This window comes from Schistocerca gregaria, chromosome 2 (assembly GCF_023897955.1).
Source record: "Schistocerca gregaria isolate iqSchGreg1 chromosome 2, iqSchGreg1.2, whole genome shotgun sequence".
NCBI lineage: Eukaryota > Metazoa > Arthropoda > Insecta > Orthoptera > Acrididae > Schistocerca > Schistocerca gregaria.
Window position 1 is genome coordinate 385,774,854 of NC_064921.1, and position 16,208 is coordinate 385,791,061.

A 16,208-nucleotide genomic window follows, 5' to 3' on the forward strand; every position below is an offset into this window, starting at 1 on the left:
CCAAATTTGCTAACTGTTGCTGGGCTAAACTGATGTGATGCAATTGCGAATTATGGATCCCATCATCCTCCTGATTAATCATCACAGGAGCACGTAAGTTCAAAGCGAAACCTCAAAGAACTGGCAGAGGGCTCGAGTCAATAAAGACACTATGAGCACAGAAGTTCACAGTAGCAACACCAAGAAGTAGTTCGAATCACAATATCGATAGGAATCCCAACATGACTATAAATGCCCCTTTGAATTTTGGCAGCCTTCCTTCAGACCTTGGAAAGGCAACCCGCACAATCTTTTCGAGCCAAGCCCAGGAAGGACCTAAACGCTCTTAAAATCAGGGACCTGAAAGTCAGGGATTTGAAGGTCTGTTCCCTACCTCCCACCATAAAGTTAAAATGTATCTGCCAAAAGGTGCATATATTTGGAAATGGGAAATGTGCATCGCCCTGTTCCCGCATCCAGAGTTGTTTCTCAGAAATTCTAGTAATTTTGTTGGGCTTCCCACACCGTTCCCACAGGAATGTCAAAGTTTGGAAATTTGCGGACACAAAGGTGGCTATACATTTCGCTTAAGAAAATGTGTTTGGAAACCGCACACAGCAGCACAACGGCAAGTGGATGACCGAGACTCCACTCAAAGTTTACTAACAAGGCAGAGTTCTCACCCCTTCCACCAGTGGTTTCCTATTCTGTCACCAACAGCTCTTCCAGAATGTGCAAACTTCCTCTCATTTTCGTCCCCTTAGAAAAGGAGTTCCCCTAGTCAAGACCAGATGCATTTAATGTAAGAAACTACTACAAGAATGAAATGTTAGTTGGGTGGGTTAGCTACACTGCTCCATATTATCCCCTATCCGCTCATGCAAACAACACAAAGTGCAGATGGAAAGTCGACAAATAAAACAGAGCCAGAATGTAAATGAAATTGGAGAGTCTCGTATGCAAATTCAGTATTCAAATAGGATAAAATGTGAGGACAAAAGCTTGAAACAGACCGCCGCCCCATGGAGAATTTGAGAGAATTATGAATGCATATTTTTAACAACACATAGTTCTTTTCTTGATTCTTTTAAATGTATAAAAAAAAGAAAGTTCCATTTTCCAAGGCAAATGCGTCATATTGGTGGGTCATATTCGCATTGAAGACGAGAAACACGTTTGAAAATGCATTTCTAACATTATGTAATTAGCGTGAGCACAGCAATATTCACTATTTTAAACAAATGTCGCGTGCACACCACAGAAATTACGAACAAAAAGTAATCATAAACACTCACTCTGCACGCATACTATAGTCTGCGAATGTTTTGGGCGCAATTTCCAACAATTGGTGCACTTCGAAATCGCGGCCTCACTACGAGCGATATGTTTGGAACACTCGACTCTCGAGATGTTGACAAAAGAGACGACAAAGACGAAGGTACTGGAAACATAGTCGCCAAAAACGAGAGAGTAAAAGCACCTTTTTGACTCACAGGAATTTATTAAAGAAATGAGTAACACCACTTACATTACTCATGAGGTTTGTCGTCATCGTGCACAATACCGCGTCTGATGTTGGCACCATCCCTTTTTCCCCATAGCCAGGACACACTTCTGAAGCATCTTTTACAATGGGAGAGTCTCACAGGAGAGAGATTTAGCAGATAACTGTAAGTTGTGAAAATATAAAAACTGAAATATTTACTTTCACGCGGCGTTCCCCTACTCTTGCGCGACGTTCCGTTGTCGAAGCAGACAATAATGTCCGTATTTCCCGCTTCGAGAGTCGAGGTTTCGATACATATATATCGCTCGCAGTGAGCCCGCGTCTTCGATGTGCACGGATTCTTGGAAATTACCGTTTTGGGCATCTAACTTGGAGGCACCGGCTTCAAAACAACATACAGCGTAAATCTGTAGCGCCATATCTCCTTTTTTTTACCTCCATTGTTGCGGCCCCTTAAATAACTTCTCTGGTGGTCTGTAGGAGAACAGAAAGTGATCGAATAGGAATAAACCTTACTGGACTTTCAACATATCGACTAAAGCTAGCGCTAGAGGCAGATTTAGTCTTGGACCGTAACTGGTGTTTGCGCCGGAGAATTGAATTTCACAGACTGAGGAACCATTTAACACGTATTGCATCTGACGCGTTTCCATGGCGGCAGCTGTTTATAGCGTGACCGGGATACGTAAACAGATGTCAGAGGGGAGCGCTGTTGTTCACGTTTCCCGGTTAACCACAGGACAGGTTATAGCTACTGTAGCGGCATCGCTGTAAATTAGACAGATATATCTTCATAAAATCAACGGTTCAAGATGATGTCGATTCCAGAAGACCCAAAGCTGGCGGCTGCGAGAGAAAGGAAAAGAATGATAGAAGAGGAAAGGAGGGCACGCATATTCAATGCGAGAAAGAGACTGATTGGCGTAAGTACTACATGAATCTTAATTTTCTTTTATTAATACACAACTGCATTTCGCTAATCTAATAGCAGGTTATTTACATATGACAATTATAGTTTTATTAGTAACCACACAGATTGCTCTTCTACATCGATAATGACGATCGGACAGAAATCAGTTTCATTTTCAGTGGTCATTCTATACTTCCCACAATCATCAAAGCATTGTCTGCTCATCTTTAATTTGCTTCGTGGATCGGTAGAAAACCCGAAAACACGATCAACAAATAGCGTTTATCAAACTTTGCCATCAAACACATTGCAGTGCAGAACTATCTGTACCACTGTCGGAATTTTTTTTATCTTTTCCGTATATTGTACAGGTGTTTCATATACAATATTTACACGGCACTGAGATCACAATGAATATTGATCGTGTTAATATTGCTGTTACAGTAAAATGTGCACTTGTAAATCAGATTTTAGTTTCATGCTCAACACTCTTTCACAGAAGATCGGTAGCGTCTTATTGCACGCTGGTAATGTGTAAAGCACTGCATGTACACTCCTTTAGTGTCATGCATGGCGTCATTATGTCGTGTACACGCTGTATCTAAGACGACAGAGACCGCATGCCGGCTTCTGTGTTCGTTCGATACGCTAAACGGCGGTAGCCATATTTGCAGACGAATTAAAGGAGCAGGTTATTACATTCCTCAACTGGTATATTCACTGCAATTTTGGATTCTATTGATGTGTTTATTTTCTTTGAATGTATGAATTTTGGAAGAAAATGAGTTCAGAGTATGCTTTGTAAATAGTAAATTGAGAGTTAATACCAATAACGTAACGGTGGCGCAGTCTGTTCAGTAAAGTAATGTGCTGAAGGTTCCATGTTCGAAACCAGTTGGGATAAAAAAAAAAATTAATGCGAAAATTGCCTTCCAAGTAGCAGCGTGATGCGGAGTCGGCGCAAATAACAAATTATTTTCATAAATTATTCATTTGTCGAATTTAAGAGACTCAAATGTCTGACGCCAAAGCATATCCTCCACACTGACAACCAATTACAAATATCATAGAAGAACCGCATCAGTGTGTTTGAAGTTGTCCCAGTACTGTTAGTTTATTAGTAAGGATTATTGAATCTGACCTCCAATAAAACTTTTGAGATTTAAAATCTCACCAGGGAGAGAGACGTGCCGTGCTGACTTTTGTCGTGAGACATCAGGGAAGTCATTAGAAACAACAAATGCTAAATTTAACTTCTCATTTAGTTTCTGTGTACATGATAGGTGCAGCACTTTTACTGCAAAAAGATGACTAAAGAGCTTGTTTCTCAATTATCAGTCTGAAGTGACTGTACTGTGCTGACAATACGTGTAAATGATTTTTTATATCTGGAAAATGCAAAGTTTTGTTAACATTACTTATTCGGCATCCAACACATTTTTAAATTTGCAGGATTACTTTCATTGCAGTTACCAAAGGACGATGAATACTAGATTTGACAATTCTATTTTCGAGGAAAATAGGATGAAGATATTAAACTAGGTGGAAAAATAATCTATGGTTTGTCGTGCCCTTCTACAATTATGTGTTGGGTGTCCTGGCATACTACATTTCTTAAACACATTGTCATTAGTCATGCCAAAAGCTTTTAGGATTGTGATGAGCAATGCTAACAAAACTTTGCATTTTACTGATATGATATGCGTAACTGGTCGACAATATGGAGAATATACTTCAGCGTTAGGCATTTCTGCCTACAATTTTAACAACTGAATCATTTCTGAAGGCAATTCCGTACTTTCGTTGGGTTTAACGTGGACTTCACTTCACGCTGCAATTTTCGCATTAAAAACAAAAATTAATCCTCGCGGATATCTAACACAGGACATCTTTAACCACATGACTTCATTCAATTGGCTGTGCCACTGTCACGCTGATTCACTGGTTTCCAAATTTATCATTTACAAGTCATATTATGAGCTCATTGCTTTCCAAAAGTTTGCAGGTTTGCATTTTCAAAGAAAATAAACACATCAATAGCTTCCAAAATTTCTGTGAATGTGCCAGTTGAGTATATAATCAGCTGCTCCTTTAATTCGTCCCAAAAAATAGCTGCCACAGTTTAGTGTCTTGAACGATCACATAAGTCGATACGCGATCTCGGTCGTCTTCGATACAGCGTATGTATGTCATAATGACGTGACACCACCAGCGTGAAATAAGACTCACCCCAGGGGATCCCATTACAGCGGCAAACTAAACAACAGTAAATGACAGTTGTTTTCGTTTTTAATCGATGAAATGAAGTGTGAAAATGTCACATGCTGTAAATGCCATTTTTTTCACAAAACGTTTTTCAGTATTATTGTGTTCTCGGTACTTTGTTGTCTGTCCCTAGACTTGTTCCAAGTGTCAGATTATGGAGAAAATTCATTGGTAGATAGCGTATGTCTCCATGCCAAGCAGTGTTCCGCTCTAGAGTTCCAAATACCTCGTGTCAAGGTCCCTCCACCTAGGCTGGGAGTGGTTAGAAGAGTATTTTTGTGCGTTGGGACAAATTTTCGAGCTGCAACACACATTTTGCAGTTATAGAGACACAAAGAAAGGTAAGCAAGGACTTCGTTATGCAAGATTTGCTCCAGTTTGTTGAATCAGATCAAGCTATGAATCCATTCCACGTAAGTCCAGTGCATACAGCTGTTTTCTTTGATTTAAAGATGCTGCTGAAACACTGTTGTCAATGCAGGTACATAAGACTTCAAAATGCAGTATGGTCAATGTCTCTCACACTCAGTGGTGGCCGTTGTGTAAGAGCATATCAACTCTCTGATTTTTGACATCTTGCGGATTTATTGGTTAGTTTTCTTTGAACGCTGTTAAACGTGAGATGTGGTAATTTGAAACGCATGGCACTAAATCTACCGCGCTATGCTACATTGCTACTCCTCTAGACTCGGTGAAACTTGGCATTAAGGTCGCGAGCACACCTTCAGTTGTGCGCGTTTTAAGCTTTTGCACATACACAACTGGCTTGACATATTGCCTTAGGGGCCTAATACATACGAATTTGATAAACAACTTACACGGATCACGGCCTGCACAGCGAGTCCTTACCACTCAACTACAAGTTTACGTCAATGTCACCAGGTGGTAGAGTGCTGCAACAGACTTTCATCCATGTTCGCTTGGCGTAAATCCCGCTCGACAGTGCCACATTCCCTAGATATGCCAGGTCACTCACTATATAGTAACATCAGGTCGAATATCAGAGTATGTCGTTGATATACTAATAGGAAAACCTATTTTGTAGGATTCTGAATGAGATTTTGGATTTTATCGTAGAATAATCCACTTGAGACAGTGAGGATCATAAAGCACATCATCTTCGATTGTGAGACTATAGCAGTTATTTATACTTCTGACATCTGTTGGTCGTATGCTGTGTCAAGATAATCTGTGCTGTAGGCCCACAATGTATATATGAACATTCACGAAAAGCTCACTGGTTTCTCTCATATTCATTTGTATGTGAGATCGAAGACGGTGTGTTTTTTGTCCCTATTTACCAGGAAAAGTTATCCGCAAAGGAAATAGGGACATGATCAGATCCGTTAACTGAGAAAGTGATGAATAAGTGTGACGAGAAGCGAACACACAACAAAGAAGTGTATAATAAGTGAAGCTATTGTGTGGGTGCACCATAAAATCTCTGATTTTCAGCACGGAAGTTAATTCATTAATGCAAAACAGATAATAGTGAAAACTAATACTTTTTTGTTCTTTCCCTAAACAAAATTCGATGAAAACAGTTTTCTTTTTTCAGCAAGTTATGGGTATTATTATTATTTACAGTGGATGTAGTTGTATAAGTATGTTAATAAACAGTTATTGATGTTGCCATACAACATTTTTTAAAGGAACGCCCCACCATTTTCCTGTTCTATTGTTTATTTAGGTCCATCCCAGGTTTCGGCCTTTTATGACATATTCAAGTATTTGCGAAAAACAAAAATTGCCTACAATAAAACCACATTAAATTTCTAACATGTAAAGTATTTTAAACAATGAATGTAAATTTGTGTATAATTACGAAATATGTATTTATATTTTATGTCTTTAACATATATCGCAGGATACTTAACATGTCAATCTCAAAGTTGGCCATAAATCAAGAAATATTAGCTCCCCACGAAATGCCAGATATAAAATCACCATCTTGTAACAGATCAGCAAATAATCGTGGGGGGACGTCATATTTAGTAAAGACAGGCTTATGTCGGTAAATTAAAGATGAGCACATGTCCTTAAAAAAATAATTATACTGAAATCAAAGCGTATAAGTAATAGAAAAAATGGAATACTAAAATGACAAAGTGTCATAGATATATGACTGTTAGTGTTAAATGTCTTCAGACTATAAATAATTATCTTTGTGGTGGCACTGTGTACCATCTTTCCAATAAACTTGTATACATCAGATCGTCTGCAACTGTAAGTGGAACAATGAGCTTGCTGAAGTGAACCTACATTTAAGTTGGATGAGGAACTAAAGTCTAAAAGGAAGAAACCGAAATAAAGTTCAAAGAGAGTGAATCACTTATAAGAATATAGTAAGTGTCATTGGAAATGGAAATGAATACGAAAGTTAACAATAGGAATTAAAAAGGCGGGGTGGAGGAGGTGGAGGGGTAAATGGATGCTGGCTGAAAATCACTGAGATGCCAAGACCTCAGAAAATTAAGACAGTTAATATTAGATTAAGTTTGTATAGTATTGCCGGGAGGGCGGAGAGCGAGGGATGAGAGACTGGGAGAGCGGGGCCAGAAGACTCGGGAGAGAGAGCTGGACTGGGATTGGTGGAGGGTCCAAGGTATTTAGAAAACATGAAAGTGCTGTCACAGTGCAATATTTATTAAATATAGTAAGAGTAGAAAAATATATAGCAATCATAACATGCTCATGGAAACGTAAAAATGTATTACACTTGTATAAAATAGAGCAGCTGCCCCTTGTAGGAAAAATCACCTAATGAATGCCATTTTGGTGTTACATAGCATAAATAGATTAGTGTATGTGCACAACCAATCTTAATTACAATAGGTACAGATCTTATTTATTACATGGATGTTAACTAAGCAGAGGAAGATGACAGAATTTCCAACATAAACAGTTAACCTCGGGTACACAACAAGATGATATCTGGTTCCAATAGCCAGTAATTTGAGCGGCAGCCATTAGGTTTGTGACATGTTAATGCTAGTGACTGTGTTCTGTCTTCGAGGCCACCGTGATGTTATCTGCCAAACTGGGTAAATGATTCAAAAGGCTCTGAGCACTATGGGACTTAACATCGGAGGTCATCAGTCCCCTAGAACTCAAAACTACTTAAACCTAACTAACCTAAGGACATCATACACATCCATGCCCGAGGCAGGATTCGAACCTGCGACCGTAGCAGTCGCGCAGTTCCGGACTGAAGCTCCTAGAACCGCTCGGCCACCGCTGCCGGCAAACTGGGTAGCTCAAGATCGCATGTTGTCTGTGCTGCCCTGACATACCTCAAGACTGAGGGTGTCCAGGTGTTGCCATGGGGACCACGTTCTCCAGATGTCTCACCAGCTGAAAACATCTTCTAATGGGTTGCCGTGAGACTACCGTGCCACCATTTGCCAACCACTAAGATAAATGTATACTGACATACACCTGAAACGCCATTTAATGACATGCCCATAGCTTCCAGCCAAATTCAATTCGGTTTGACTGGATGACCAGCCTGGTTGCAGCTGGTGTTGGTACCAGTGCCAATGGTGGCAGCCATATACTACAGTTCGCTCACTGTTCACCCCCACTTCACCTACTAATTTGATAACATATACTTCCTACCGTATTATACAAGCATAATAAGCAAATTCCAGTTTCTTACTATCCTTCCTATTATCCAATTAAAGTTACTTGATAGTTGACGTGACACTTGCCACTGAAGCATTGCCATGACGGCTGGCGCTGGGTTATAGGCGACACACAGACACGACGGGTTACATCGCAGGTGCTGTTAAGAGCCCTGTACATGTCCAGTATTTATTGACAATACTGGTTCTTCATGCCTTCAATATAATGAAGCGACCCCACCCAGTCAATTATATTGTCAATATTGTTAGTTGGCAACACTATCTTACAAGCTTAAAGTGTGGAACACCGAAAAATAAAGCAGTTACCGCAATTATTTTAGCAACAGCTGTAAAAACAACGAAAAGAGAAAAAAAGGTCCGAGAATGGCTGAAAAAAGGAACGACTTCTCGTGTTTTAATTCACTGAATAAAATCATAACCACAGAAATAGCAGACTCCGTGAACTATTTTCGTATATATCGTGCATCTTACGACGAATTATTAATGTTGATGCGGCACAAAATACAGAAACAGAATTGCCGAGAGGCAACCGCAATGGACGAGAGACTGGGTGTAACCTGCCAACAGGCAGGTCATTCCAGTGCTTGACGTTTAGTCCTGTGGTATCAACAAACACAGTTAACAAAACTGTTATTGAAACCTCAGTGTGAATTATATCTGACCTACAATGATATATATATATATATATATAGACGGATTGACGGATTGACAATATTATTAAACGGATGAGAGGTCTCTATAATTCCGTGTAACATGGCGCCATGTTGGCAGCTGCCGCCGTGAGGTACGATGGGAACGCGAGATGCTCTGTCGACAGCTGATTTGAAGTGATTAATGAGTACGAGCTCACGTAGAAATAAAGTATAATGTTTAAACCTTTTTTGTGTACCTACCTCCACCGATTGTTAGGTGCAGGCAACTGCGCTGTTCGAAAGAGGGTAGATACCACTCATTTTCGCGTCACTTCATTGGTAACTTACTTTCCGAACTGGAGGGGCAGCTGGAAGTTATATAAAGTTTCGTTAACAGTATCTTCGAGAGGACCTTCTTTATTACACGCCAGTTACTCGCTTCGCATGCATCCCGTCCATTTCGGTGTCACTTTTCAGGTCCTTAATAGTCAGTTTCTCAACTTAATTCACAGTAACCTTGATGTTTTTCCGAGCAACATACCCTTTCAGTTGCGCCAAACAAGTTTAACTGCGATATAGTGGCACTGATATGGCCTATGTCTGTACATATTTATAAGCTGCCTCGTCGATAACGAACGTTGGGAACTGTGGCTTATCAAGTGACACAAGTTCTAATAGTTCTACTTTTTCAGTGTATCATCTACAGTAACTTTGTGTTTTCATAACCACTGAATAATGTCTTCCTTTCAAGAGGGTAGGGTTGGAGCTTATCTTTTAAAACTGAATGGTTTGGAGCATTGTCGAGAATATTTACTGACTGATTTTCTAAACTTGGGAAGAATGTATTTTCGAACCAGTTTAAAAATTTCTCAAGAATCATTTCCTGAAAGTACTTTATTCGATTCGCAAAGCAGTTGACAGCTGGAAGTAATGCCGTGGTAGGTACCACCATGCAAAAGAATAATTCTAACACATTTCCCTGTTGTTGATTTTTTGCCAATATGACCATTTAGCGAGGTTATCGGTCCCATCGGATGAGGAAAGGATGGGGAATAAAAATCGACCGTGCCCTTTCAAAGGAATCATCCCGGAATTTGCCTGAAGCTATTTACGGAAACCACAGAAAACCTAACTCGGGATGGTCGGACGCGGGATCGAACCGTCCTTCTTGCGAATGTGAGTCCAGGGCGCTAACCACTGCGCCACCTCGCACACTGTCTTTACCAGTGTGGAGTACCATACCTTCTTCTTTTCCGTCACTCCAACCTTTCATAACAGTATGACCCGCATTCACCCATTTTCCTCGCTCCAAACAATGTCCTCGAAATTACTGTCTTTTTATTTGTGTCTTTTCTTTCCGTCAACATTTTACGGGCTGAAATATTTTCGTATTTAAAACCGAAACTGTGCAGAACCAGTTGCAACGACGATTTGCTGCATCAGAAAGTTTGCCCTCACGCAATGTTCGAAGCTTAGCATATGTACACGGATATCTGTTGTGCTTGCGCGGGATTAGCCGAGCGGTCTTGGGCGCAGCAGTCATGGACTGTGCGGCTGGTCCCGGCTGGGGTTCGAGCCCTCCCTCGGGCATGGGTGTGTGTCTTTGTCCTTAGGATAATTTACGTTAAGTAGTGTGCAAGCTTAAGGACTGATGACCTTAGCAGTTAAGTCCCATACGATTTCACACACATTTAAACATTTTTTATCTGTTGTGATAATAATTGTATATATGAAGCCGAATCGCTTCTTGTGCGAAAGGGTCCAGATTTGTTACGCGTTTCTGGACAATCGTTCAAAAATGGTTCAAAGGGCTCTGAGCATTATGGGACTTAACATCTATGGTCATCAGTCCCCTAGAACTTAGAACTACTTAAACCTAACTAACCTAAGGACATCACACAACACCCAGCCATGACGAGGCAGAGAAAATCCCTGACCCCGCCGGGAATCTAACCCGGGAACCCGGGCGTGGGAAGCGAGAACGCTACCGCACGACCTGGACAGTTGTCTTCTTGCCCGGCGTATGAGGATAAAAGGGCCCTGTTTCACTTCTTTTCTTCTTGCAATTTTCTTGACACGTACAAAGATTCGTTAATCTCAACCGCGGCTGCGATTTGAGTGACTATTTTGGAAACAGATAAAACAGGCAGGTCTCCCCATTTTCCGCCTTCCTCTCAAAATATTCCCATACAGTGCGCACGAGTTGTCGCTATTGTCCTTGAAATGCCATTCTTTGCCCGCTTACTTTCCTGACCTCTTTGCATCCCGAATCTCGGTTCTATCCCTTTCGCATTTGGTCAGATATGACAGCCACGCCAAAAACGGCACACCCACAACGATGGTAACGAAATACTCACGTTTCTTACCAGTAACCAGACAATCGAAGTGATCTTGACCGTTTGTTGTGTCAGTTTGGCAACGGCAAGCAGTCCGGGCGTAACGCTGAGCATTCTGGTTGGAGGAAAACCACCTCCAGTGTGTGAAGTGTCGACTGTCAAATAATTTTAATCAGACTATAGTGCTGCTATTTTAATAGCCAGAAGCGTTCTCTGTTTTTCCTACGAAGGGAAATCCTTTAGATTTCTTCACAAGGCCCTCGCGAAGAAGAGAGCCCTGATTGTTTTGGTATGGTGCCACCAGATTGATGAGGAGGCTTTGGAGAAGCAACTGGCTGAGATGAAGGAGCGCAGAGAGGCGGAGAAGAGGGAGAAGGAGGCGTTCGAGCGGCAGTGCCTGCACCATGCCCAGGTTGGAATGCTCATCGAGAGGAATATCGAAAGGGTAAGTACCACAGCAGACTCCTCATTTTACTGGCCTGCTGCCACATGTGGCAAAGACCAAGACAACATTCTTTATAAAATTTTTGCGGCTGTATTTACGTTAGTCACCCACCAACTTACTACAGTTGGAGTCACAAAAGATGGCGGTCTGGTTTAGGCTCGTCCTGCTTGCCCACGTCACGCATTCATCAAAAGCAAATGAGCGTTCAGTAATCTCCGGAGCGTTCTGTTGTGAATTTCGCATCCAGTGCGAGCATTAAACGTGATCGTAGCGAATCATATGGCCAATTTTTATTCCATTTGTTGCGAGTTGTCATGGCTGATGGTGGCAGTAAGCGGATAATTTACACAAGCAAGTGAGAAACATGATTTGCAGAACACGCGCTTACATCAAGCGTATACGCGTACCGCAGCTGTCCATTGGAAACGGCAACAATGCAATCTCCATCCGTTTCTCGACCTGCGCGGGGCGCCATCGTTCGTGAATCGGACTGTATAGGCTATAACAGATCACACAAGATACGATACCAGCTACCACACTCTTTTCACAGTTGCTGTAGCACTGACATCTTCGCAGGAAGTAGCAGGGCAATGTTGACGCGAGAAGCAGGCACACATTCAGTCAGTTCCATGAGACGTGTAGCCACAGCAAACGTCCACAGTTCCATTCCTTCATCGTTAAAGTGTGTTGGGGATATGTTGCTTTATTAGTTGTTACTTTCGTTGGTTGTGTGATAATAACAGATTAATTATAAACTTAGTGACCTGTTCTCATAATGAGCCAAACAGGCGACGCACAAGTGGAATACCACGTAACAGCAATTAACTCGTGTTGGAAATCTGTTATAGAGATCGAGTTTGGAATAATTGTAAATATGATTTTTTCCTAAGATTTTGTATGTATAATGTGTCCACTTACCTTCAATAACAAAATAGATTTGTCGCTTGTCGAAAATTCGGTAAAGTCGTCAGGAAATACATTTTCGCAAACTTTCCGCATATGTTCTTACAAAACTTTTTGATGTGAATAAAACCAAAATGAAGACGTAGTGAAGCTGCCTCAGAACACACAGCTGACAGGTCCATCTTTGTTCATTGAATAGTTTGTAAGATTACCGGTGGTAGCTGGTGATTATGTGCAAATATACCACAGCACACCGTAAATATCGCACTAAAACTATCTCGTTTCTCTTCGAATGCAAGCCGGAAGTCGCACTAACATTACATCATTTCTCTCTGAATGCGAGCCGGCGCAGTAAAATCACACTATTCCTCTATGACTGGCAGGCTGGTAGGCAAACAGAATTGATGAAAACATGTTTCGTAGCGCTCTTTCCGCGATAACTAGGTGCCATTGGCGAAAGATGTAGATAGAAGGGACGCAGCTGTGTGTTTACATCTCCGCCATGTTCTAATATGATGTCATTCCTGCCGGCACTGAGGGTGCTACGTTGCTCCCGATCCCAAGAGAGTATGTTTCTTTTAACATTGCATGAAAGTTTTGTGCAAGCGTGGAGTATGAGGGATATTAGAGGAGAAGCTGACATATTGCTGCCATAGCCCATTGGTTAAGTGCACCAACTGACAGTTTGTCAGATCCAGTTTGATTCCCATTGCTACTATGAGTTCTTTTTAATTTTATTTTTTTCTTCCTCGCATTATTAAACTATTAAGTATAAAATTTAACCACTTGACTGCTAGAGACAGCCCTCAACATTCTGAGGCTGTCTTTGTTGTTGCTGACTGCTCACCTAATGCTGCTATCTCCTGGCCGCTTTGAAATACTTACCATACTATTTTAAGAAAACTGTTCAATGAGAGAAACTGATTTTTGAATGACTTGCAGTTTGAAATCTGCACTCGATAAAGGCTGCATTTCTTTTCGTTATTCTTCATAGTTACAGTGCTGCACTAAATTCTGTAAATTAGTACACGAAATTTTAAAGTTTGCAGAGGTAAAAACGCAGTGGGTAAAATTTGTGTACAGTTGATTTTAGCCCATACTTTGCTGTGCACGAAATTTTGATAAGCTACCGAAATTTTATTTAAAATTTAGAGCACAACGATGTTTGATTTCGCTCTCGAGTTATTGAGTTCTAGAGTATATCCATTTGACAGTCATGCGCGGTGTGACCTAATTATCATCCGATTTTAAGAACACTATTAGACGGAAAAATTTATTTTTGCGCTTCTTACAGTGTGATATCCTGCCTCGATAAGAGGCTTGATTTCTTTTCATTGCTCGTCATAGTTGCTGTGCTCCACCAAATGAAGTAAAGCATTCCACAAAATTTTGAAAAGTTTGCAGAGGTAAAAACGCATCGAATAAACTTTGCATATGGTTGATTTTAGCCAATAAATTGCTGTGTGTGAAATATAGATAAGATATCGAAATATTATTCGGAATTGAATGCAGATCGATGTCGCATTTCGTTCTTGAGTTGTTGGTTTCTATATCTGGCGGACGGTGGTGTGCGACGCACCCATTTCCAACATTGTACGAAGGGAATCATGTAGTCATAACGATGGTCATATTTCATAAATGGTTCAAGACACCGGAACGAGGACTTTTGCAAATGATAGCACATAAAGAAGCACGTGTACTATTTAATAAATACTCGAAACTTTTTTATTCACCTATGTATGAAAGTAACTCACCCACAGCAGTGAGAGGTTCGATGGAGGCTGTGAACACAGCACTAGCACATAAGTTCTCTAAATATCCACGTGTAGAGTATGCGAGATTTTCGAGCAGTAGTTCGAGTCTGAGTCCCACAGCCTAGTGGTCAACTGCCAGTTTCGTAGCCTGGGTTCGATTTCATTTTTCCATTGTATTTCATTTCCCACAATATTAAACAATTAATTAAACAATTAATATATTTCATTTAGTTATGATTACTACCCTTGTAAGTCAAGTGGCTGCAGGTCCCCACAATTCAATACACTGGTAAGATTTTGTACGAGCCACCACGGAAGATGATGTGTGTGTCATGCGTGTGGCGAGTTGCCTCCACTCCCAATACATGCTCCCGTTGAAGTGTCAATACTAAAGTAAATCTGAGCAGAGTGCAGTGGTGTACAACAAAAACTGCTTTACTCGGAAGGGCGGCTAGTTTTGCCTTTCTTTCCTGGTTGCTGTTACAATATTTAGAATTACGACGAACAAAATGTTTCATAGCTTATTGACTACTGCTAACATTAATTTTAGTCTTACGATTAGCAGTAAACAACAAACTGCATTTGGATTAAATGCCCACTGACATTTGCAAACGTTCCGACGCCAAAAAGGAAACATAGGCCTGAAATTAACGTTGGTGTGTACAGCAACAGGCAAATGTTGTGCATCACTGTTTGTACACTATTTATCGTTCTAAGAATTCGCTATGGTTCGATTCCCAATGTACTTCAGTCGCAGCTCCTGACTGTGGAATCAGAAAGGGTATACATATTCCCCGAAGAGTCTAGCTTTGCGCAGTTAGGAGTCCACAAAAGATGAACAGTGGTTCCCAAGCCAAATGGATAACATGTTCAGGAATGTTCATTCGCACTCCTCAGTGCTGCCGTCCACCTCGCGCCCGCTGCCAGAGAATATGCACATTAGCGATAATAAGATCCGCGCTATAAATTACGCTACGTATTGTACCGAAGATTCACTCGAAAACATTTATTAATGGGATTAGATTAATTCTTTGCACTGTTACACTATTACATCAATGCAAATAAGAATAGCCAACCTCTCTCCGACCCGCAGGTCAGGTATAGACTCCTCACTCCTCCAAAGTAGTAATTAAAACCCCGTACCCATCGACTTACATTCAGAAAAATTCCAAGATCCGAAACGGGATCGGAAAATGCCACCGTTAAAAGTTCATATACTGCCTCTAGCTGGCGCTTAGCCAATGCCGCTGATAATTTCTGCAAAAACAAAACTAGAAATACGAGGTGGGCTGAAATTTTTAACGTGGAAGCTCTTGAAGTTTTTTTTAAAAATAAAACAAACGTTATTAACATTGTACGTCTTTATTCTTAATTATCTACATATTTGTAGCCGTCTGCCGCTAGAGAGCTCCGAACTGTAGCGCGTTACATGGCGGTGTGTAACGCAACTATGTTGGTGTGTGAGGAACATTGTGCTGTAACCGAGTTTCGAATTCGAAGAGTTGTTTCAAACATGGAGCAGCGTCTCCTTCAGCATGACAACAACAGACCACACACGTGTTCTGGTACATCTGCAACAATCCGACGCCTTGGGCTCACTATCATCCATCATCCTGTGTACAGTCCCGACTTGATCCCATCCGATATTCATCTGTTGCCAAAACTTCGACATCTACATCTACATGAAATACTCTGCAAGTCACACTTATGTGCTTGGCAGAGGGTTCATCGAACCACCTACAGAATAATTCTCTATTATTCTACTCTGAAACTGTGCACGAAAAATCGAACACTTATACCTTCCTGTGCGAGCCCTGATTTCCCTTATTTTAT

General features: G+C 41.0%; 1 protein-coding gene across 1 annotated transcript in view; it reads left to right on the plus strand.

Moving 5' to 3' along the window:
- Positions 1-1,919: 1,919 nt before the first annotated feature.
- Positions 1,920-16,208, plus strand: part of LOC126336163 (RIB43A-like with coiled-coils protein 2) — a 152,827-nt gene continuing 138,538 nt past the window's right edge. Inside the window, exons 1-2 of the mRNA XM_049999655.1 lie at positions 1,920-2,409; positions 11,578-11,718. Coding sequence (XP_049855612.1) covers positions 2,299-2,409; positions 11,578-11,718 — 252 coding nt within the window. The 5' untranslated portion in view covers positions 1,920-2,298. The remainder of the gene's footprint in view (positions 2,410-11,577; positions 11,719-16,208) is intronic.